General features: G+C 45.3%; 1 protein-coding gene across 1 annotated transcript in view; it reads right to left on the bottom strand.

The window, feature by feature from the left end:
* The window catches only part of THADA (THADA armadillo repeat containing), a 307,383-nt gene extending 298,025 nt beyond the window's left edge, over positions 1-9,358 (bottom strand). Inside the window, exons 1-2 of the mRNA XM_074949353.1 lie at positions 9,252-9,358; positions 1,784-1,884 (exon numbers count right to left, since the gene is read on the bottom strand). Of these exons, the coding sequence (XP_074805454.1) occupies positions 1,784-1,859 (76 nt within the window). The 5' untranslated portion in view covers positions 1,860-1,884; positions 9,252-9,358. The remainder of the gene's footprint in view (positions 1-1,783; positions 1,885-9,251) is intronic.
* Between the last annotated feature and the right edge of the window lie 16,072 nt (positions 9,359-25,430).

Raw genomic sequence — 25,430 nt, forward strand, 5'->3', positions numbered from 1 at the left:
GAGGGGGCAGTCAGGGGACAAGGAGTGGGGGGCTTTGGATGGTTTGGAGGTTCTGAGAGGGGCAGTCAGGGGGTGGGAAGTGGGAGGGGGTGGATAGGGGGTGCAGGCCAGGCTGTTTGGGGAGGCACAGCCTTCCATACCCAGCCCTCCATATAGTTTTGCAACCCCAATGTAGCCCTCGGGCCAAAATGTTTGCCCACCCCTGGGATATAAGAATGTACTCCTACACATACTTCTGCAGAATATAAGGAAGTGATCCTGAAAACACACACTTACGCACAATTTTCATATTCACGTAATTTTTGTAAGAAAATTAAAAATCATGCTGAAAAAGGGAAAACCCATGCTAAATGGGAAGTTCAACCAGACAAAACCCAAAGCAAAGAAAAAAAGCAAAAGGAAACAGAAAAGCCAGTTCAGACCTCATTTTTAAAAAGTCACTTGGAGTGACTCAGAAAAGGGCCAACTGTAGAGCTTCTAAGATTAGAGTATGTAGGCATCAATCCTATAAAGAGAACTGCATAGGTAGACCACAGCACCTAGCCACTTCTGTGTGCTGGGTCAGGGACACAGTGCCAAATACAGGAGAAAACATTCATCTCGGACTCATTTTGGTGGGCTGCCTGTTCCCCGTGTCCCTAAGGCCAACAGTGTGTCATGTTTTACACAAGGGTTTTGGGGAGAGGACAAGAAGCAGCAGCCCAGACCTAAGGACTAAAGGACCTGCTAGCAGCAGATTTCCTTTCCAGAACACAAGAGTGATATGGCAGCAGGAGGGAGGTGTTCAAGTTTCTCTCACTCTACTTTAATTGATCCAAAAACAGAACTGTCATTAAGGCCAAAAACTTGGCAAGATTCAAAAAGGGACTGGACATGTACATGGACAATAAGACTATCCAGAATTATTGTAATAAGATAAAATTTTTGGAAGTGATATTAAACCACATGCTTCAGGGCTCAAGCCATTCTAACAATGCAGTCATTTGGACTCCAGCTGGAGATCTACACTGCAATTTTACAGCCTCGCAGCCTGAGCCCTGCAAGCCCAAGTCAACTGATACAGGTCAGCTGCGGATGTTGAACTACAGTATAGACATACCCTACGATCAGGATGGAACCTAATGTCAGAAGCAGATCATCCCATATTTGATTACTGTGCTGTTTTTAACCTTCCTTAGAAGCATCTGCTTTTGGCCACTACTGCCAACAAGATATTAGACTACATGGACCTCAGATCCATGTGTTAATTCCTGTGTTCCTAATTGTAAGCTACAAAGTCAAAATACTCAATAAATATAAACATATTTGTCTTTATTACTAATGCCTTTTACAAAGACTGCTGAAAATTTGTATCACATTTGATCACCAAATGTACAACATTTTAAAAGTATCTGAACTACCTCTTCAAATCAAATTGGCCCTGGAAAATCCAAGAATCATGAGAAATACATGAATGCCTTATTTTGCAGTTATTTAAAGTCTCCTGTGTGTTTTTCTTTCTAGGAACCCTCTGCATCTTTACCATAGTCCTAAAAGGTCCATTCATACTTTAAATCATCCATTCACACCCTTGAGTAACAGCCAAGATTCTTCAGAAGGAGGATGGAATACGACTCCTTTGAAGCCTGTCAAGCTAAAAAGCCTTTTAAAAAAAAAAAAAGTTATTCTCAGGGACAAATAATTTAAAAAAATAAAAACAAAAAAATAAATTTTAGTAGGTATTCAGGTAATTCTACAAACAGACAAATTGCACAAATTAATTTAGGGAAAAAATAATACTTACACTGAAGTGTTTCAAGCTCTTGGCACTCAAGAACAAATGCATCAACTTGAATTTCTTTCTTCTTCTTCAAAACCATTTTTGTTTGATTAAAATGTAACCTACTTTAAAAAAAAAGTTTTAAACTTTAGGACCTGCTAAAAATACGGTTTCAAAGCATAATTAATTCACAGTTTCCTTTTTAGCTATTAACATTGATCTTCATATTTTCCCTAAAATAGTTTGTCCCGCTCCATTGTAATCTCCACAATCATTTTTACAGGACATGTGGTAAATTCACTGCTGTTTCATTTTGTCTCTTTTAAGCACTTCAAGATTTTCATCCAAAATTCAGGGAGGATTCGTGACACAAAATAGAAGACATAAAACACAGCACAGGCCGTCTATACTACCACTTATGTCAGCAAAACTTATGTTGCTCAGGGATGTGAAACCCCCTCCCACCTCCGAGCAACATAAATTTTGCCGAGATAAGTGATACTGAGCTCCTCCCGCTGACATAACTACCATCACTCGTTACAAGTGGTTTAATTATTTCGACAGGAGAGCTCTCTCCCGAAGGCATAGAGCAGCTACATGAGAGATCTTACAATGGCGCAGATGCATCAGTATAGCTGTGACACTGTAAGGTCTCTAGTGTAGATATAGCCACAGTCTCAACACGAGTGGATGAAAGATGGCAACTATACAGCAATTTATACTGCACTCATCACCCTGGTACCTGAGAACTGTAAGCCCTTGGAGGGCAGTTGGGCAATGTAATAGTGGCAGAAAACAATGATTTTGTTGGGAGAATAAGAATTAAAGAGCTAAATTTCAACTGGCCAAGGTCCTATCTCACTTAATTTTTAAGGTCAGCCAGACATGTATAAATGGGATATGAAATCCACCAGGCAAGGTCTTTTAGAGATCTACCAGTGTAGAGATGTCTGGGTTTCTAATAAGGAGTGTTAAGTAGCAAACAAGTGACTTTTCTCCGGCACTAAAAAGATGTTTTAAAGCCCAATGACATGTTATTTGATGCAAAACTTTAAGAATTGGAAGGTACATGTGATTGTAAATGGGGCACAGAGCCTTTCAGTTCGAGGTTAACAATTCAAAGTTTAGTTTAGGTTGGTAATGACCAGAAATCAGAACCATCCAACGGTAGCTTTATAGTTTCTGTGAAATGAGATGGTAGTTTCAGCCTCGCTCAAGGTGAACAGTCACCCACTTCACAACAACTACCAGACTTTAACCCCCAAAACTATAACATGTAAGCAAACAAAATTGGTGAGTAAAGTAAACTATTCTCTCACCAATAGTGTTGCAACCAGATCCACAAACGGACTTAGGTGCCTAAATCTCAGATTTAAGAACCACTGTGATCCCTCACAAAACCCTCACTTGGTTGCTGCCTAATCCTGTAGGTGCACAAAGTCACTCGACACCTATGTTTTCACTGTAAAAATCCTCTATGTGCCTAAGTAGCTACCTTTGGGCATTCTACAGCTGCTTCAGGCAGGCATCTGGATGCCTATCACATGCCTAAGCCCCAGCATGATCCTCAACTCTGGATAAGATATAAAGGGAGGCAGTGCTGCCTCCTCCCCTGTCTAATCTTTAGCCCATTGGTTAGGGTACACACCCTGGCAGGAGAGAGACCCCAGTTCAATTCCCCTTCTGCCCAATGAGAAGGGGTTTGAACAGGGATCTTCAAACTCTTAGATGATTGTTTCAACCACTGGACTAAGGGATATTCTGATGTGGGTGTCTCATTCTATTTTAATTAAATCCTTAAATATTAATTGGGGCACAGAGAGTGAGAATCACTCTACATTCCAGTGATTAGAGCATTCACCTGCAAAGCGGGAAACCCCTGTTCAAATTTTTCCCTCTCATTAGCTAGATAATCTATCACACCCCAGTTGAGTACCCTAACCACCAGACTAAGATTTATAAAGGAGGCTTCTTCTTCCCCCACCCAGTTGTTCTGCATTGAGTGAGAATGCCACCTGGCTAACAAGAAATGGCTTAGCCGCAGAGAGGTTTCCAGCTGTGGATCGCAACCTGAGCATTTCCCCACAGCCCAGATGTCACACTTAATTCTGTGAGAGGGGCAAGGCTTAGGACATACCCTTTACATCAGCATTTTCTATTGGCTAGCCTAGGCAGCTCCCCATGTAACTTACTGGCTTTTGCAGATTCCATTCTCTAGTACCTACCTCTCCCCACACATTGCATAGGGAGGCTAGGCAAGTAACTCGGGTTTTGTGGATTCCAGTGATTTTTCAATGCACCTAAAAGTTAAATGTTACTATGCTCAGCATCAGAATACCTAAGTCCCTTTGTGGATCCGGACTCTGGTTCCTCCATATCAGTACTGAGGCAGATTATCAAGGCAGTGTGGGGAAGCTAGTATTGCTACTGCCGATGACAGGGGTGGGCAAACTACGGCCCGCAGGCTGGATCCGGCCCATCGGGGCTTTGGATCCAGCCTGTGGGATTGCCACCCCCATGGCGCCGCGGGCCTAGCGCCACTCCTGGAAGCAGCTGGTACCACGTCCCTGCATCCCCTGGGGGTGGGGAGGGCGCAGAGGGCTCCATGCGCTGCCCTCACCTGCAAGCACTGCCCCCCACAGCTCCCACTGGCCTGGAACGGGGAACCGCAGCCAATGAGATCTTCAGGGGAGGTACCCGCAGGCGAAGGCAGCCCACAGAGCCCTCTGTCCCCCGCTTCCCCAGGGGCCGCAGGGACGTGGTGCCAGCCACTTCTGGGAGCAGCGCGGGGCCAGGGAAGGCAGGGAGTCTATCTCAATCTAGCTGCTCCCCACTGCCTCCCTGGAGCCGCTCAAGGTAAGTGGCGCCGGGCTGGATGCCAAATCCCTCCTGCACCCCAACCCCCTGCCCTGAGCCCCCTGCTGCACCCTGAACCCCTCCTGCACCCCAACCCCCTGCCGCACCCCAACCCCCTGCTGCACCCCTCCTGCACCTCAACCCCCTGCCCTGAGCCCCCTCCCACACTCCACATCCATCACAGAATCATAGAATATCAGGGTTGGAAGGGACCTTAGGAGGTCATCTACTCCAACCCCCTGCTCAAAGTAGGACCAATCCCCAACTAAATCATCCCAGCCAGGGCTTTGTCAAGCCTGACCTTAAAAACTTCTAAGGAAGGAGAGTCCACCACCTCCCTAGGTAACGCATTCCAGTCCTTCACCACCCTCCTAGTGAAAAAGTTTTTCCTAATATCCAACCTAAATCTCCCCCACTGCAACTTGAGACCATTACTCCTTGTCCTGTCATCCACTACCACTGAGAATAGTCTAGATCCATCCTCTTTGGGACCACCTTTCAGGTAGTTGAAAGCAGCTATCAAATCCCCCCTCATTCTCCTCTTCCGTAGACTAAACAATCCCAGTTCCCTCAGCCTCTCCTCATAAGTCATGTGTTCCAGTCCCCTAATCATTTTTGTTGCCCTCCGCTGGATGCTTTCCAATTTTTCCACATCCTTCTTGTAGTGTGGGGCCCAAAACTGGACACAGTACTCCAGATGAGACCTCACCAATGTCGAATAGAGGGGAACGATCACTTCCCTCAATCTGCTGGCAATGACCCTACTTATACAGCCCAAAATGCCATTGGCCTTCCTGGCAACAAGGGCACACTGTTGACTCATATCCAGCTTCTCGTCCACTGTAACCCCTAGGTCCTTTTCTGCAGAACTGCTGCCTAGCCATTCGGACCCTAGTCTGTAGCGGTGCATGGGATTCTTCCGTCCTAAGTGCAGGACTCTGCACTTGTCCTTGTTGAACCTCATCAGATTTCTTTTGGCCCAATCCTCCAATTTGTCTAGGGCCCTCTGTATCCTATCCCTACCCTCCAGCGTATCTACCTCTCCTCCCAGTTTAGTGTCATCTGCAAACTTGCTGAGGGTGCAATCCACACCATCCTCCAAATCATTTATGAAGATATTGAACAAAACCAGCCCCAGGACCGACCCTTGGGGCACTCTGCTTGATACTGGCTGCCAACTAGACATGGAGCCATTGATCATTACCTGTTGAGCCTGACAATCTAGCCATCTTTCTACCCACCTTATAGTGCATTCATCCAGCCCATACTTCTTTATGCACCCTGCATCCCTGCTCTGAACCCTCTCCTGCACTCCAACCCCCTGCCCTGAGCCCCCTCATATATGCCACACCCCTCCTCCACCTCAACCCCTTGCCCTGAGCCCCTTCCTGCACACTGCACCCCCTCCCACACCTCAACCCCCTTCCCCAGCCCTACATTCATGGCCCTGCATGCAATTTCCCCACCCAGATGTGGCCCTCAGGCCAAAAAGTCTGCCCATCCCTGACCTATGCTATTGTGTGTATCTGTGAACAGCAATACTTTCACAAAACAATGACACAGGAGTGTTCCTTTTTGTAGATTATAGTGATTTTTTCCAGTGAGACTGTCTGAGAAGAACCCAATAATTTAAACATAGTTATGCCATCTTTCAGCTGGCTTGGTCACTGAAGGTGTAGAGGAAGGGTCAAATTATCTCATTTGAGTCTATAGAAAAAGAATGAACCAATCTTGTCATTGGAAATCCCAAGAATTTAAACAACACTTCCATACACTGAGGGATAATCTGACTGATCTCTTCATTTCAAAACAAACTTAAATTTACTGTTAAGGGAGGCAATGGATAGGGCACAGCACAGGGGAGGACAGGACAACCAAGTCTCATTCTTGGCTTTACTATCCAAATCACTTAGGATGAGCTCCACAAAGAGACTCAGCATTGAAACACTGACTGTCAGAGCGCCTAACTTTAAAGGTGCCTAGGATCCACACTTCCACCCACAAAGCTGAGTAAGGCACCTAGGCTCCCTATGCAATGAATAGGGAGAGCTAAGCACCTTAGCATGTGATCCACAAAAGCCAGCATGCAGGGTGTGGAGCTGCCTAAGCTAGCCCATGGGAAATGCCGATGACAGGGGTGTGTGCTAAATGCCATCCCTCTCACAGAGATTGGCCCGAGTCCAGGCTGCAGGAAGGCACCTATCTTTGCTTGAGAACTGGAACCTGCCACCTGGAGTCAGTCAGTTTAGGCACCTACACCACTTCTTGTGGGAATGAGTTAGGTACCTGCCTCATTACACAAAAAATGGCCAGAGGAGGAGGTGGTGATGGGACAAGAGAGAATAGGAATAACGAGAATGGGAATAAAAAAGAATGGGAATAACGAATATAATGGGGATGGGAATATAATCTAGTGGTTAGGGCACCCACATGGGAGGTAGGGGACCAGCTTCAAACCCCTTGCTCCAATCACTCATTATTTATCCACAGTGGAGCAGCTTCAAAAAGGAGAGACCAAGAGAGCCCCATATAAAAATATCTCATAGCTCAATGGTTAGAGCACTCTCCTGAGGGATGGGAGACCCCTGTTCAAATCCTTTTTCCCCTTCTGGCAGAGAGGGGAATTGAACCTGGGTCTTCTACAACCTAGGCAAGTGCTCTATCCACAAGACTAAATGTTAGAAGGTGGGCAGCACCACCACCACCTCCAGCAAGATTTAGGATGGGACCTGATTCAGTAGGCACTGAAGGCCACCTACTGGATCAGGCCCTACACGCAACTTAGGTGGCTGAAAGTCTATCTTTCCATTTTCTAAAATCACTCTGGGCTTAGATGGGAAACAGACATCCAGATGCCTGCAGTGGGGCAGCAGAGGGCACGACCCAGGCTCTAAAACTTAGGTGTCTCTGGAATTTTTACAGGGCAAAGTTAGGTTCACAGTGAGTTTTGGCACCTACAGGGTTATGCAGCAGCCATTTAGGAGCTTCATGGACTGCACTGGTGCCATACACAGGGACTTAGGTGCCTAACTCTGGAGTTTAGGCACCTAAGTTGTTTTGTGGATTGCACCCTTTGGCAATCTGAGCTGAGAGAAAGGTTATCAGTAAAACTGGGTTAATAAGACTTACTGTTTGTAAAACACTTTGAGAGCTACTGATGAAAAATGCCATAAGGGCTCAGTATTATTAAAAAAAAAATTTGAACTGTTCCTTTCAAAGTTAGGTTTCTTGTATCCCATTTACTTTTCAGCTGCTAGCTGGCCAGATGTAAGTCCCAGGTTGTACCAGTTTCTATTCTCCAGATCAGCAGCCACTTTTATGCCTTATCTACAGCAGGCAATTTAATCTCCATCATTTGCCACCAGTGCAATTTCAGGTGATCACAATGGTTAGATGACACAGTGGCAAAAGTGCCTGGTGTCCACAGCCTATACTACTGATGCTACCAGCGGAAAACTATAGTATCCTACTTATCACATCATAATCACTGCCAGCGGGGACTAATAAGCCAGATACAACCTCCTATGCCAAGGCTACCCTAGCAATTTTTGAGGTGAATAATTTGTGGAGAAAGAAACTATGATTTGGGACAGGGAGAGTATGCTCCCAGAGAAGAGACTGATTTTATTTACACTAAATGCATAATATTAGTGCAAATCTATGCATGTGAAAGAGAAAAAGATCATGATTGAGGGCTTCAGTAACTCAGCCAGAGGGTACAGGTCTATTACAGGAGTGGATGGGTGAGGTTCTGTGGCCTGGAAAGTGCAAGAGGTCAGACTTGTTGATCATGAATAGTCCCTTCTGACCTTAAAGTCTATGAGAGCCCAAAACTACTGTGATATTTTTAAAAATTATTAAAGTTAATGTTTAAAATCAATTTTACACAAGTTAAGAAAGAGGGTACTGTACATCTGGGGTCAGGCTTGAGTTATGAGAAGTACTATACTTCCACAGCACCTTTCATTTAAGCATCTTGAAATTCTCTACAATACCAATTCTAGAGATAGGGAAACTGAAACACATAGCGAAGAGCTAAATTTCCACCTGGCCTCAAAATGTACTCTGACATGCATACCCACCCAGTTGTGACCAAAAGTGAGATTACTTCTTATGTAGCCAAATGCCTCAGAGATCACATAGATAAAGATCTGGCCCTAAACAAACAGGCCAAGATAAATAAATGACAACATCATGGAAGAGGGAACACCCAGCAATCTAGCATTCCAGTCCTTTCCTCTTCACCTACAACGTACACCTTCCAGTCACCCTGCAGGCAAGGAAATGAAATGCGAGAGCACCAAAGAATTAACACTCTCCTTCTCCCCATCACCAGAAGAAACAGGGCAGGGCAGTGGGCAGGACCTGTGCCCCCACTCCCACTTTCTCCACATCAACAGGGAAAGTGGTTGGATCTGTGACTCCCCAGCCCCCTTGGGCCATTTATCCCTCTTCTCCCCATCACCAGGGACAGGGGCAGGACCTGTGACTCCACACCCCTGGGGCATTTACCCCCCATCACCGGGGAAAGGGGCTGCACGTGCGCCCCCCACCTCTCTGGCGCATTTACCCCCCCCCCCCCCAATCAGCTGCGCCCCCCAGCATACGGGGTTTCACTAAGACGCGCCCCCCTTACCCGATGGGGACGCTTCCGGCCGGGCCACGTGTCGTCCCCGCTGAGGAAGGGGCGGGAGCTCCCGGCCCGGAGCGGGAGAGGGAGGAGCCGAGACGTGGAATCAAACTGCGGCAGCTGCGAGTGGCGCACGCCGGCCTTCTGGCTTTCGGTACGGTGACTGACTGACAGATCCCGCCCGCCAATTACGACACAGACACTGCCCTTTGGCCTCCAGGCGAGGCGGGGCTTAGAGCCCTTACGTTAGCAGGATGAGCTCCGAAGCTAAGCAGTGCTGCTAAGGGTCAGTACGTGGATGGGAGAACTGGCAATCAAGTGTGCTGAGGGCTTGTCTACACAGGAAACTTATGCTGCACTTATCACCATGGTATCTGAGAACTGTATGTCCTTGGAGGGCAGTTGCCCTTTTACATCTTTTACTGATAGATCCTTAGACTGAAAGTTCCTCAGTCTCAAAATCAATGGATGAAAGCTAGGAACTATATAGAAGTGTAAGTGCCTGCAGCAGCACATAGCTTGTGACTGTTCGTTAACAAAAAAAAAAATCACCCCAAATAGTTACATAGCTTTTCTAGTATGGCCCACTGCTTAGTGGGGTCAATGGTGTGGAGTGCCTTACAGTGGTGGTACTGGGCACTGTGCTACAGGCAGATGGTGTCATTTTTAGAGTTTGGTATAAAAATCCATTCCTGATTGCTGCAGTAGTCAAAATTGGCTCTGAATTTCATTCACAGAATCCCTGCATCAGACACGTGGGCCCCTGACTTTGAACACATCTATTAGAATTCACCTCCTGGTCTCTGTCTTCCCAAGATCCACTAGGCAGCGGTAGATGTTGGTTTGTTCCAAAACCTAGGTTTCATTTGAAAATCCTCCATGTGACATTTCCATTAGAATTACCTGTATTGTTTTTCCATACAAGTTGAGGTTTTCCAATTGCAGTGTGAGTGTAAATTCAATTAGTGCAATTTAGGCAGCCAGTTTTGAATATGTGACCCTACTGAAATATCACTGCAGTTGCAATCAGCACTGACACAAGTTAGAGCAATGGCTCTCCACCTTTCCAGACTATTGTACCCCTTTCAGGAGTCTGATTTGTTTTGCATACCCCCAAATTTCACCTCACTTAAAAATTACTTGCTTACAAAATCAGACATAAAAATATAAAAGTGCCACAGTACACTATTATTGAAACATTGCTTACTGTCTAATTTTTACCATATAATTATAAAATAAAACAATTGGAATATAAATATTGTACTTACATTTCAATGTATAGTATATAGAGCAGTATAAACAAGTCATTGTCTGTATGAAATTTTAGTTTGTACTGACTTCACTAGTGTTTTTTATGTAGCCTGTTGTAAAACTAGGCAAATATCTGGATGAGTTAATGTACCCCCTGGAAGACCTCTGCATATCCCCAGGGGTACGTGTACCCTTGGTTGAGAACCACTGAGTTAGAGCACCCTCTTTAGACTGGAAGGGCCACTAAGAATATGTTTTCTCTGAAGGGTCTTCACTATGCATGATGACTAAACTTCTATGTTTTAGACTGATGCTTTTAACTATTGTTAGATTACGCACAACAGTGGATCGGTACTTAAATAGAAATCATATAAGTTAGAATGTTACCTCTTTCTCCAGGCCAAATTCCATTGTGGGTAGTTCTGAAGCCTACTGTAACTGAGCCACCCTCCTGAATTTCAATTGGATATGGCATTCATAACTTCTGACCTTAGGCTGTCATGTAGCATTGCTGTATGCAACAGTGACTTAGGTTTTGCCTCAGAGGTGATTGCATTTCCCTATGATGAAGTGATCCCCATCAGTAGAAAATCAGTGCTCGGCACTTTTGCCAGATAGATCCTTAGACTGAAAGTTCCTCATATTGGACTTTCAGTCTGTTTTGTACATTGTGAAGTGCCATATAAAAATACAGTAACACTTTGTCTGAAAACTGCCCTCCAATTACAGAAGTTTATTTTATGTCTCCTGACCCGCAAAATTTGAGGTGTTCACCACCAAACTAATAGCACTCTGCTTGTCGTCTTGTCACCTGTATACCTCTTTATAAAACTGTAAAAATAATAAAACAAAACTAAAGTTGATTCTGCTTTAGCTAGCTAAGTAGAAGTTACTTTGCTGTGCAAACATTTCCCATACAGGTGTCAAATGGGATGGATTTTGTTAGATTGCAACTCCTGTACAGTGTGTCTTGCACCATTTCCCACACCCACACAGTAACTGTGACCCTATAACACCTTTATAAGTATCAAGTAAATAATTTTCAAAAAACAGAACATCAAATTAGGATGATCTTTCCTCTTTCCAATCAGTGATTTACAGTGGATGAGGGTCCTTTCTCCAAATAGAGATAAGCAGCCTTATGTTTGTGGCAGTCCTTACACAGGTGAAATTCTCATTGAAAACTGCATCATTGACATTTGACATTGGACACTGTCAACGTGAAGGACTATGGAGTAATATAATATAATTCCTATTTTCTGGAGACCTCGTGAAAATAACATCCCAGTGAGGAAAACTAATTATATTTGAACTCTGTGTCAAAGACATTGGTTCACCTGTATTTATCACCAGGCAGTAATTTTCTCTAGGGGCCTAATTCAAAGTCCAGTGAAGTCCATGGTAGTCTTTCCCTTTCCCTTAGACTTCAACAAACTTTGGATTAAGCTCTAAAATTGCAGTTTAATTTCTATAGAGTCTTCTGATCTCTAACAGAATGGCCTGAGGGAAAAAATAATATTTTTCTCCGATTGTAATTTATCTATACATTCGTATCTGGGAGATTGACACAATCACCTTGGTACCTTATGCTCTGTGTTTCAGTTTCCCCTCTTCCAACACAAGACTCTTCTGTCTCCTGCTTCTAAGACCTTTTGTACACTACAGAGTTTTGTCAGCAAAAGGCAGCTTTTGGCAGCAAAACAGTGGAGGTATACATACTGCAAAGGCACTTTTGGCAACAAAACTCTTAAGTTTTGGCAACAAAATAAAACCACCTCTACAAGAGATATGGGGTTTTTTGCGGCAATGTTTCATCAACGAAGTGCCAGTGTAAACACTGTGCTTAGTTCTGACACTGTAAATGGCCTCCAGGAGATGTCCCACAATGCCCATCCTGAGCACTATGGTCACCAGTTCAAACTCCGCTGCCCTGCAGTCCAGTAAACAACCACTTCCCCATCCCACTTTAAAGCACTGTGAATTTTTGAAATTCCATTTTCTGTTTGCTCGGAGTGGAGAGCTTACATCACATCTTCCCAGCTGACCATGGGAAGCGGTCTCCCACTTGGACCAATGCAGAGCTGTTGGATCTGCTTAGTATTTGGGGAGAGGAGGCTGTCCAGTCCCAGCTGCGCTCCAGCTGTAGAAATTTTGATACCTATGGGCAGATTTCTTGTAGTTTGTGTGAAAATGGGCACAATTGGGACACACTGCAGTGCAGAGCAAAGATAAAGGAGCTGAGGAAAGCGTACCAGAAGGCAAGGGAGGCAAACCATCACCCCGGTGCTGCAACGAAGGCCTGCCGATTCTATAAGGAGTTGGACACTATCCTCAGTGGTAACCCCATCTCCGCCACCAAGAGTCCTATGGACACTTTGTCAGGGCTAGAGGCAGCAGAAAGTGAACCTAACCCACAGGACGAAGTCGTGGATGAGCAGGTAGAGTTAGAGGATGATGTGGAGCACACAATGGGGTTGGCCTGTGGGCCAGCCAATCAAGAACTGTTCTCCCCTCTGGAGTGGTCTAGCCAGCAGGGCCGGCTCCAGGCACCAGCATTCCAAGCAGGTGCTTGGGGCGGCAGTGTGAAAGGGGCGGCAGTCCGTGTGCCATGAGGGCGGTGCCTCGTCTTTCCATGGCAGCGGCAATTCGGCAGCAGCCTCTTTCCTCAGCGGCAATTCTTTCGTCGGCAGCAGATTTAGTCTGCAGGCTGCCACGGCGGCAATTTGGTGGCAGCTTTATTCTGCAGGTTGCCGCGGCAGCAATTCAGCAGCAGCTTCTGTCTTCAGACGTCCTGCTTGGGGCGGCAAAAAGGGTAGAGCCAGCCCTGCTAGCCAGTCTAGGCACTCCCACTCTGGTGAGCAAGAAGTGGGAGAGGAGACCCCTGGTAAGTGGGGTTTTTTTGAGTTGATGGTCCTCGGTTATATGACGTCCAGCTTTCATTTGCTTTGAGTACTGTGGAAGTGGGTCAAGGGATAGAAATGTAAAAGGCTAGCTGTGTTTCTGTGTGCTGCACATTTCCCTATGCAGCTAAGCAATACAGCAGAACTGTATGTTGACGCACACCGAGATTTTACGGGGAATCCTTCAGAGAGATCTCTAGGAAACTTTCCTGGAGGTCCTCGGCAATCCTCTGCCAGACGTCCCTTGGCAGAGCTGCTTTGTTCCTTCCCTCATTGAATGACACTTTCCTGCACCACTCTGCAATCACTTATGCAGGGACCAAAGTGGCACACAGGCGAGCAGCATGGGGACCAGGTCGGAAGCCGCAAGTGTGCAGCAGATGTAGCCTTGCTTCCTTGGTTACCCTCAAGAGTGAGATATCTGCTTCAGTGACCCCCGCTTATGGAAAAGGGTTGGAGAATTTACAATATTGTCCCTAGTTGCCTGCACCATGACCCTTTCATAAGCACCATTGCTGTTTAACCCAGATAGAAAACCACCCCCCATCGCACCTTGGGCTAAACTCACCATGTCTGGGGTGTTTGTCAAGATATGTGCTTGCCAAGAGACAGTGAGAAAGTGCTTGGTACATTATAAGAGGTGTTCTAAACTGTAATGATTCAGTGCTGTCCATGAACTAACAACCATGCTTCTGTGTATTGTTTCTTGTGTTTCTGCAGATGTGGCCTTCTGGGGAACCTCCTACACACCGGCGGAGCTCTTCCACCCACCAGATTAGAAAGTGGCGAAGATGGAGGAAGCAGAACATGTTCTGGGAAGTCCTGCAATACTCTGATGCAGAAAAAAGGGAACACAGGGACTGGAGAGAAATTGAAAGGCAGAACAGAAGAGAAAATCAGAACTTTGTTAAGGATGCCACTAAGCAGATGATAAAAGTAATGGAGGAGCAAACAGAGATGCTTAAGTCCCTCACAACGCTGCCGTCAGTAAAGATGTGAGTCTACCATCCCCTGCAGCATATTCAGAATTGTTTTTCATGCCCCCCCCCCAAAAAACCCTCCACCCACACATTCCCTTATACTTTCCAGAACTTCTCCGTTTTCCATTCATTCTACTGCCTCTGACAGCTTTCAAAATGATAGCTGGACCTACACACAGCTCTGATGGTTTGCCCTTCCATGGTCCCTTCTTTTCCCACCAAGCATTTGTATGTGTGTTGATAGTTTGTTTAATAAAAACAAAGAATCTGAAAGATAACTGATCTTTATTTGTGTCCTACAAATTGTGATAGCAGGTGGCAGCAAGACATACACAGGCAGTTTAATCATTTTCTTACTGAGATCCTAGACCACAAATCATCACAAGTGTTTCCTAACAAAACTTGATTTAATGAAGCATTGCAGTTTGCAGCATAGAAATATACATTCTTGGTTCTCATTCTCAAAGTGTTCCCTCAAAGCTACCCTGAGTCAAATTGTCCTCCCTCTAATAGCCCAGGTATCAGGCTGCTCAAAATCAGCTTCCAGGCAGTGTGCCTCTGCAATCCACCCCTGAGCAAACCTTTCACCCTTAGCTTCACAAATATGCAAATTACAACAGGCAGCTATGACCATGGGAATATTATCCTCATTGAGGTCTAACCTGCCATAAAGGCATCGCCAGCATGCTTCTAATCTGCCAAACACACATTCCACGCTCCTTCTGCACCAACTCAGCCTATTGTTGAAGCACTCCTTACTGCTATCCAGATTTCCCTTGTAACGCTTCATGAGCCATGGGAGTAAGGGATATCCTGGGTCTCCCAGGATCACTATGGGCATTTCACCATCCCCTTCTGGAATCTTCTGGTCTGGAAAGAAAGTCACCCTTGCACAGACCCGCACCACTTCCCACAGCTCCCATTGGCCGGGAACAGCAAACCGTGGCCACTGGGAGCTGCGAGCAGCCGTGCAAATGTAAACAAACAGTATGGTGGCCCGCCAGCAGCTTGCCCTGATGGGCCGCATGCAGCCCGCGGGCTGCAGATTGCCCACCACTGCCCTTGCAGCTTTCTGTACAGGCCAGTGTCCCTGAAAGTACGTGCATCATGTACCTTCCCGGACAATCCAGTGTTTATGTCAATGAAATGCCCACTGTGGTACACAAGCACCTGCAACAGTATGGAGAAATAAGAACATAAGAACAACCATACTGGGTCAGACCAAAGGTCCATCCAGCCCAGTATTCTGTCTACCGACAGTAGCCAATGCCAGGTGCCCCAGAGGGCGTGAACTTAACAGGTAATGATCAAGTGATCTCTCTCCTGCCATCCATCTCCACCCTCTGACAAATAGAGGCTAGGGACACCATTCCTGACCCATCCTGGCTAATAGCCATTAATGGACTTACCCTCCATGAATTTATGCAGTTCTCTTTTAAACCCTGTTATAGTCCTAGCCTTCACAACCTCCTCAGGCAAGGAGTTCCACAGGTTGACTGTGCGCTGAGTGAAGAAGAACTTCCTTTTATTTGTTTTAAACCTGCTATCCATTAATTTCATTTGGTGGCCCCTAGTTCTTATATTATGGGAACAATAAATATCCCTTTCTATTGATGTACTCCATTGCAAGATGATCTGATGCCAAAATTGGGATATACGTGCCATCTACTGCCCCTCTGCAGTTAGGGAAACCCATTTCTGCAAAGCCATCCACTATTTCCCGCACATTGCCAAGAGTCACGGTCCTTCACAGCAGAATGTAGTGAATGGCCCTGCACACTTGCATTACCACAGCCCTGGCTGTCGACTTCCCGATTCCAAACTGATTCATGACCAACCAGTAGCAGTCTGGAGTTGCCAGCTTCCACACTGTGATCGTCGTGCACTTCTCCACTGAGAGGGCAGCTCTCATTTTGGTGTCCTGGTGCCACATTGCTGGGGTGAGCTCTGCACACAGTTCCAGGAAGGTGGCTTTCCACATCCAAAAGTTCTGGAGCTACTGCTTGTCATCCCAGACCTGCATAACGATGCAATCCTACCACTCAGTGCTAGTTTCCCAAGACCAAAAGAGACAATCCACCATGTACAGCTGCTCCGTGAATGCCAAAAGTAATCGTATGTTACTCCTATCCCTGTCACACAGCAGTTCAGGCAAATCTGAATCCTGTTTAGTTAGGAACTTTATGATTAACTGCACTGCCATCCATGTGTTAATGACATTTAAGAGAGCAGTAGAGAGAAGTGTGGGATCCATCCTTTCACATAGATTTAGCAGGCAGACAGCAAACAAGGGCCACTGAAAAATGCTATGAACTGCAGTCAGACGCTTATGGAATGCTGGAATAGAAAACAATGCATCATGGGACATTGAGCCCACGACCATTATGCACTGTGATCCACTCCACCAACCCACAAGTCCTAGTGGCATAAGGTGGTGAATAGCACTGTGGGATAGCTACCCATAGTCCACTGCTATCTCTGTTGTTGCTGGAGCACCAAGTGTGGATGCACTCTACCGACAGAGGGAGCGTAGTGTGAACATGCAATAGTGATGTTATTATAGTGCTTTTTGGTTGTCGACATAACTTTTGTCAACAAAACTCTGTACTGTAGACGAGGCCTAATATAGCCCTCCAACCCTGTCATATAGTTTGTCCTCTCCCCGGGTAAACATAGAATCCAACAAAAGAAATCAGCTTTCTAGTCTTCAGTCATAGATTCATAGATTCCAAGGCCGGAAGAGACTGTTGTGATCATGTAGTCTGATCTCCTGTATAACACAGGTCATAGAACTTCCCCAAAATAATTACTAGTGCAATGCTCAGCTCAATTCCTGCACATCCTTTTGGCTCTCCTCAAGGGTTCCCCAATCATTCTCATATTAGGGCTTCTCATATCTCTTCCACTAGGTGCCTTGCTATCAGAACTCCAGCAATGGATTTCTTGGCTCTTCTAGAGCCTCCTTTCTGACCTATTGTTAAAGAAGGAACCCCCAATATTTCCTATTACCTACCTATCTTAACTACAAGAAAGCCTTCCTGCTCCCTACTAGTCTCTCTCATGCTGACTAAGTAGGCTCCCTCTTATAGGAAGTATGGCCTCCAGGTTACTGTCATGTGATGCTTAGGCCTGGTCTACACTAGGAGGTCAAATTTAGCAGCATTAAATCAATTTAACCCTGCACCCATCCACACGACGAAGCCCTTTTTTTCGACTTAAAGGGCACTTAAAATCTATTTCTTTACTCCACCCCCGACAAGGGGTTTAGTGCTGAAATGGGCCTTGCTGGGTCGAATTTGGGGTAGGGTGGATGCAATTCGATGGTATTGGCCTCCGGGAGCTACCCCAGAGTGCTCCATTGTGACCACTCTGGACAGCACTCTCAACTCAGATGCACTGGCCAGGTAGACAGGAAAAGGCCCGCGAACTTTTGAATCTCATTTCCTGTTTGGCCAGCTGCAGGTGAGTGCAGAGCTCATCAGCAGAGGTGACCATGATGGAGTCCCAGAATCGCAAAAGAGCTCCAGCATGGACCAAACGGGAGGTATGGGATCTGATCACTGTATGGGAAAACGAATCCGTGCTATCAGAACTCCATTCCAGTTTTCGAAATGCCAAAACATTTGTAAAAATCTCCCAGGGTATGAAGGACAGAGGCCATAACAGGGACCTGAAGCAGTGCCGCATGAAACTTAAGGAGCTGAGGCAAGCCTACCAGAAAACCAGAGAGGCAAACGGCCACTCCGGGTCAGAGCCCCAAACATGCCACTTCTATGATGAGCTGCATGCCATTTTAGGGGGTTCAGCCACCGCTACCCCAACCCTGTGCTTTGACTCCATCAATGGAGTGGGAGGCAACACGGAAGCAGGTTTGGGGGATGAGGAAGATGAGGAGGAGGAGGTTGAAGATAGCTCACAGCAAGCAAGCGGAGAAACCAGTTTTCCTGACAGCCAGGAACTGTTTCTGACCCTGGACCTGGAGCCAGTACCCTCCAAACCCACCCAAGGCTGCCTCCCGGACCCGCCAGGTGGAGAAGGGACCTCTGGTGAGTGTACCTTTTTAAATAGTATACATGGTTTAAAAGCAAGCGTGTTTAATGATTAATTTGCCCTGGCATTTGCGGCCAGTACAGCTACTGGAAAAGTCTGTTAATGTGTCTGGGGAAGGAGCGGAAATCCTCCAGGGACATCTCCATAAAGCTCTCCTGGATGTACTCCCAAAGCCTTTGCAAAAGGTTTCTGGGGAGGACAGCCTTATTCCATCCACCATGGTAGGACACTTTACCATGCCAGGCCGGTAGCACGTAGTCGGGAATCATTGCAGAACAAAGCATTGCAGCGTATGTTTGCTGCTATTCAAACAACATCAGTTCTTTATTATCCTCAGGAGAGTGATATCATTCATGGTCACCTGGTTGAAATAGGGTGCTTTTCTTAAGGGGATATTCAGAGGTGCCTGTTCCTGCTGGGCTGTTTGCCTGTGGCTGAACAGAAATGTTCCCCGCTGTTAGCCACGCGGTGGGGGGAGGGAGGAGGGGCTAGCCACGCGGTCGGGGGAGGCAAAATGCGACCTTGTAACGAAAGCACATGTGCTATGTATGTAATGTTAACAGCAAGGTTTACCGTGAAAGAGTGTACCCATTGTTCTATAAAAGGTGTCTTTTTAAAACCACTGTCCCTTTTTTTTTTCCACCAGCTGCATGTGTTTCAAGGATCACAGTATCTTCTCCTTCCCAGAGGCTAGCGAAAAAAACGCAGTTGTGATGAAATGTTCTCTGACCTCATGCTGTCCTCCCACACTGACAGAGCACAGACGAATGCGTGGAGGTAGACAATGTCAGAGTGCAGGAAAGCACAACATGAATGCGAGGAGAGGTGATGGGCTGAAGACAGTAAGTTGCAGGCTGAAGAGAGGGCTGAAGATGATAGGTGGTGGCAGCATGATGACAGGAGGCAGGATTCAATGCTGAGGCTGCTGGAGGATCAAACTAATATGCTCCAGTGTATGGTTGAGCTGCAGGAAAGGCAGCTGGAGCACAGACCGCCGCTACAGTCCCTGTGTAACCAATCGCCCTCCTCCCCAAGTTCCATAGCCTCCTCACCCAGACACCCAAGAACGCGGTGGGGGGGCCTCGGGCCACCCAGCCACTCCACCCCAGAGGATTGCCCAAGCAACAGAAGGCTGGCATTCAATAAGTTTTAAATTTTTTAAGTTTTTAAGTTTTAAAGTGCAGTGTGGCCTTGTCCTTCCCTCCTCCCCCACCCCTCCCAGGCTACCTTGGCAGTTATCCCCCTATTTGTGTGATGAATTAATAAAGAATGCATGAATGTGAAGCAACAATGACTTTATTGCCTCTGCAAGCGGTGGTCAAAGGGGAGAGGGGAGGGTGGTTAGCTTACAGGGAAGTAGAGTGAACCAAGGGGGCAGGGGGAGTTCATCAAGGAGAAACAAACAGAACTTTCACACCGTAGCCTGTCCAGTCATGAAACTGGTTTTCAAAGCTTCTATGATGCGCAGCATGCCCTCCTGTGCTCTTCTAACTGCCCTGGTGTCTGGCTGTGCATAACCAGCAGCCAGACGATTTGCCTCAACCTCCCACCCCACCATAAATGTCTCCCCATTACTCTCACAGATATTGTGGAGCGCACAGCAAGCAGTAATAACAATGGGAATATTGGTTTTGCTGAGATCTAAGCGAGTCAGTAAACTGCGCCATTGCGCTTTTAAACATCCAAATGCACATTCTACCACCATTCTGCACTTGCTCAGCCTGTAGTTGAACAGCTCCTGACAACTGTCCAGGCTGCCTGCGTATGGCTTCATGAGCCATGGCATTAAGGGGTAAGCTGGGTCCCCAAGGGTAACTATAGGCATTTCAACATCCCCAACGGTTATTTTCTGGTCTGGGAATAAAGTCCCTTCCTGCAGCTTTTGAAACAGACCAGAGTTCCTGAAGATGCGAGTGTCATGTACCTTTCCCGGCCATCCCACATTGATGTTGGTGAAACGTCCCTTGTGATCCACCAGTGCTTGCAGCACTATTGAAAAGTACTCCTTGCAGTTTATGTACTCACTGGCTTGGTGGTCAAGTGCCAAGATAGGGATATGGGTTCTGTCTATGGCCCCACCACAGTTAGGGAATCCCATTGCAGCAAAGCCATCCACTATGACCTGCATATTTCCCAGGGTCACGACCCTTGATATCAGCAGATCTTTGATTGCATTGGTTACTTGTATCACAGCAGCCCCCACAGTAGATTTGCCCACTCCAAATTGATTCCCGACTGACCGGTAGCTGTCTGGCATTGCAAGCTTCCACAGGGCTATTGCCACTCATTTCTCAACTGTGAGGGCTGCTCTCATCTTGATATTCTGGCACTTCAGGGCAGGGGAAAGCAAGCCACAACATTCCATGAAAGTGCCCTTATGCATGCAAAAGTTTCACAGCCATTGGGAATCATCCCAGACCTGCAACACTATGCGGTCCCACCAGTCTGTGCTTGTTTCTCGGGCCCAGAATCGGCGTTCCATGGCATGAACTTGCCCCATTAGCACCATGATGCCCACATTGCCAGGGCCTGTGCTTTGAGAGAAGTCTGTGTCCATGTCCTCATCACTCTCGTCACCACGCTGACGTCGCCTACTCACCCGGTTTTGCTTTGGCAGGTTCTGGTGCTGCATATACTGCTGGATAATGTGCGTGGTGTTTAATGTGCTCATAATTGCCAAAGTGATCTGAGCAGGCTCCATGCTTGCCATGGTATGGCATCTGCATGGGAAAAAGGCGCGAAACAATTGTCTGCCATTGCTCTCACGGAGGGAGGGGCAACTGACGATGGCTTACAGGGAATTAAAATCAACAAAGGGGGTGGCTTTACATCAAGGAGAAACAAACACAACTGTCACACAGAATGGCCCCCTCAAGGATTGAACTCAAAACCCTGGGTTTAGCAGGCTAATGCTTAGCCAACTGAGCTATCCCTCCTCCCAGTATTCCAGGCAGGACTGAATCTCCATTAAACTTTTCAAGGTGCCCCTGACAGACCTCACTGAAATGATTGTCAGCCGTTGATTTCACGGAGGGAGGGAGGGAGAGGGGAGCAAATGAATACAAAACAAATCTGGTCTATTTCTTGTTTTGATCTACTCCATCTATCTTTTACATCTTAGGCTGGCAGCAGACGGTGCAGTAGGACTGCAAGCCATCCTCATCTCCTGGCTTCTCAGCAGAAGATGGTGCAATACGACTGCCGGCAGGACTAAAGAGAATGAACTGGTCGAGTCACTCCTATTTGTGTCCCTGCGCCCATGTCTGCCCAGCCGCTCCTGACCAATCTTACTGAAGCGGCCAAGAGCATCTAGGACATGATGACGATGGTTATCAGGCCTATTGTTGTGGCAATGAGCTGCTGCTGTGTAACAATGCAGTACCGCGTTTGCCAGCACCCTGGAGACATACGGTGACAGTGAGCTGAGCGGGTTCCATGCTTGCCGTGGTATGGCGTCTGCACACGTAACCCAGGAAAAAAGGAGCGAAACAATTGTCTGCCGTTGCTTTCACAGAGGGAGGGAGGGAGGGCCTGACGACATGTACCCAGAACCACCCGTGACAATGTTTTTGCCCCATTGGCATTGGGATCTCAACCGGAATTCCAATGGGCAGCGGAGACTGCGGGAACTGTGGGATAGCTACCCACAGTGCAACACTCTGGAAGTCGACGCTAGCCTCGGTACTGTGGAAGCACTCCGCCAAGTTAATGCACTTAGAGCATTTTGTGTGGGGACACACACAATCGACTATATAAAAACGATTTCTAAAAAAAGACTTCTATAAATTCGACCTAATTTCGTAGTGTAGACATACCTTTAGGCACCTGACCCACCTGCAGGCCCAAACTCAACCCCATCCCCTGGAAACTGGATACCTAGGCACAGATGAGGTTAAGCCCAACTCCTTTAAAGGACCAGTCCAACCTGTGACACAGACAAAATTTAAAATTAATCATACATAACCTGAACAAGTGATGCCTATATCTGTTTGCATTAAGGAGTCTTTGTGTGGATGAAGAGGATTTTCTGTTTTTAGTGCTAGTTTAGGAGAGATGAGGTAAATTCATAATTAAATGCCAAAAGTCTCATGGAAATTGGTTATTTAAAGCAATACACAATTTCACCACTCTGTGGCACCATGCAATAGAAAAAAATCTTTACACCTTTGAAGGGACACTAAAAACCTTGAGATTGTATTTTTTTATATGCAGAAAAAGACTTTACAAATAAATGACATTTCATCCATCACTGAAATGCAGATTGTAGGCTTTAAATAGAACACAAAGTGACAAGTCAGGACAGTAACTAGAGCTGGTCAAGAAATAATTTTTCCTCAAAAACTTTTAAACTGAAATCATTGTCAAAATGTTGATGAATCTGCAAAATTTTCCATTTAGTTGAAAAGCCATTTCCCATCAAGAAAAGTTTGACAGAAAATTTTCATAGAATCATAGGACTGGAAGGGACCTTGAGAGGTCATCTAGTTCAGTCCCCTGCACACATGGCAGGACTATGTATTATCATTCTAGACCATCCCTGACAGGTGTTTGTCTAGACTGCTCTTAAAAATCTCCAATGATGAAGATTTCACACCCTAGGCAATTTATTCCAGTGCTTAACCACCCTGACAGTTAGGAAATTTTTCCTAATGTCCAACCTAAACCTCGCTTGCTGCAATTTAAACCCATTGCTTCTTGTCCTATCCTCAGAGGTTAAGAAGAACATTTTTTTCTCCCTCCTTCTTGTAACAACCTTTTATGTACTTGAAAACTGTTATCATGTCTCCTCTCATGTTTCTTCTCTTTTCCAGACTAAACAAACCCATTTTTTTCAATCTTCCCTCATAGGTTATGTTTTCTAGACCTTTAATCATTTTTGTTGCTCTTCTCTGGACTTTCTCCAATTTGTCCACATCTTTCCTGAAATGTGGCACCCAGAACTGGACGCAATACTCCAGTTGAAGCCTAATCATAGTGGAATAGAGCAGAATTACTTCTCATGTCTTGCTTACAACACTCCTGCTAATACATCCCAGAATGATGTTCGTTTTTTTTTAAACAGTGCTACACTTTAGCTTGTGATCCACTACGACCCCCAGATCCCTTTCCACAGTACTCTTTCCTCGGTCATTTCCCATTTTGTATGTACAGTGCAACTGATTGTTCCTTCCTAAGCGGAGTACTTTGCATTTGTCCTTATTTAATTTCATCCTATTTATTTCAGACCATTTCTCCAGTTTGTCCAGATCATTTTGAATTATAATCCTATCCTCCAAAGCACTTGCAACCCCTCCCAGCCTGGTGTCATCTGCAAATTTTATAAGTGTACTCTCTATGACATTATCTAAACCATTGATGAAGAGATTGAACAGAACCAGACCCAGAACTGATCCCTGCAGGACCTCACTCATTATGTCCATCCACTATGACTGTGAACCACTAATAACTACTCTCTGGGAATGGTTTTCCAACCAGTTATGCACCCACTTTATAGTATCTCCACCTACGTTGCATTTCCCTAGTTTGTTTATGAAAAGGTCATGCAAGACAGTAAAGTCAAGATATAACACCTCTAACGCTTTCACCCTATCCACAAGGCTTGTTACCCTGTCAAAGAAAGCTATCAGGTTGGTCTGACACAATTTGTTCTTACAAATCCATGCTGACTGTTACAACCGAACCCGGGGTATTACAGACCAGTCAGCTTAATTTCTGTACCTGGAAAGATAATGGAGCAAATAATTAAGCAATCAATTTGCAAACATCTACAAGATAATAAGATGATAAGTAACAGTCCATGGATTTGTCAACAACAAAATCAAGACCAAAGTTGACTTAAAAGTGTTATAAAGGGATTTCACAAAACTGCGTGACTGGGCAATAAAAGGGCAGATGAAATTCACTGTTGATAAATGCAAAGTAATGTATATTGGAAAACATAATCCTAACTATTCATACAAAACGATTGGGTCTAAATTAGCTGTTACAACTTGAGAAAGAGATCTTGGAGTCATCGTGGATGGTTCTCTGAAAACCTCTGCTCAATGTGCAGCGGCAGTCAAAAGCACTAGCAGAATGTTAGGAACCATAAGAAATGGATAGATAATAAGACAGAAAATATCATAATGACACAATATGAATCCATTGTATGCCCAAACCTTGAATACTGCATGCAGTACTAGTCACCCCAATTGTGCTGTTAAACAATAATAGAATACACTTTATATAAATATTAGGGCTGTCAATTAATTGCAGTTAACTGACGCGATTAACTCAAAAAAATTAATTGTGATAAAAAAATTAATCGTGATTAATCGCAGTTTTAATCACACTGTTAACAATAGAATACTAATTGAAATTTATTAAATATTTTTGGATGTTTTTCTACATTTTCAAATATATTGATTTTAATTACAACACAGAATCCAAAGTGTACACTGCTCACTTTATATTATCATTTTTATTACAAATATTTTCACTGTAAAAATGTCAAATAAAATAGTATTTTTCAATTCACCTCATACAAGTACTGTAGTGCAATCTCCATCGTGAAAGTGCAACTTACAAATATAGATTTTTTTTGTTATATAACTGCACTCAAAACCAAAACAATGTAAAACTTTAGAGCCTAGAAGTCCACTCAGTCCTACTTCTTGTTCAGCCAGTCACTAAGACAAACAAGTTTGTTTATATTTGCAGGAGATAATTCTGCCTGCTTCTTATTTACAATGTCACCTAACAGTGAAAACATGCGGTTGCATGACACTTTTGTAGCCGGCATTGCAAGATATTTTGATACTGGATAAACTAAACATTCATATGCCCCTTCATGCTTTGGCCACCATTCCAGAGGACATGCTTCTATGCTGACAATGCTCATTAAAAAAAATAATGCATTAATTAAATTTGTGACTGAACTCCTTGTGGGGAGAATTGTATGTCTCCTGCTCTGTTTTACCCTATATTTCATGTTATAGCAGTCTTGGATGATGACCTAGCACATG

The sequence above is a fragment of the Natator depressus genome, chromosome 3 (assembly GCF_965152275.1).
Source record: "Natator depressus isolate rNatDep1 chromosome 3, rNatDep2.hap1, whole genome shotgun sequence".
In the NCBI taxonomy this organism is placed as follows: domain Eukaryota; kingdom Metazoa; phylum Chordata; order Testudines; family Cheloniidae; genus Natator; species Natator depressus.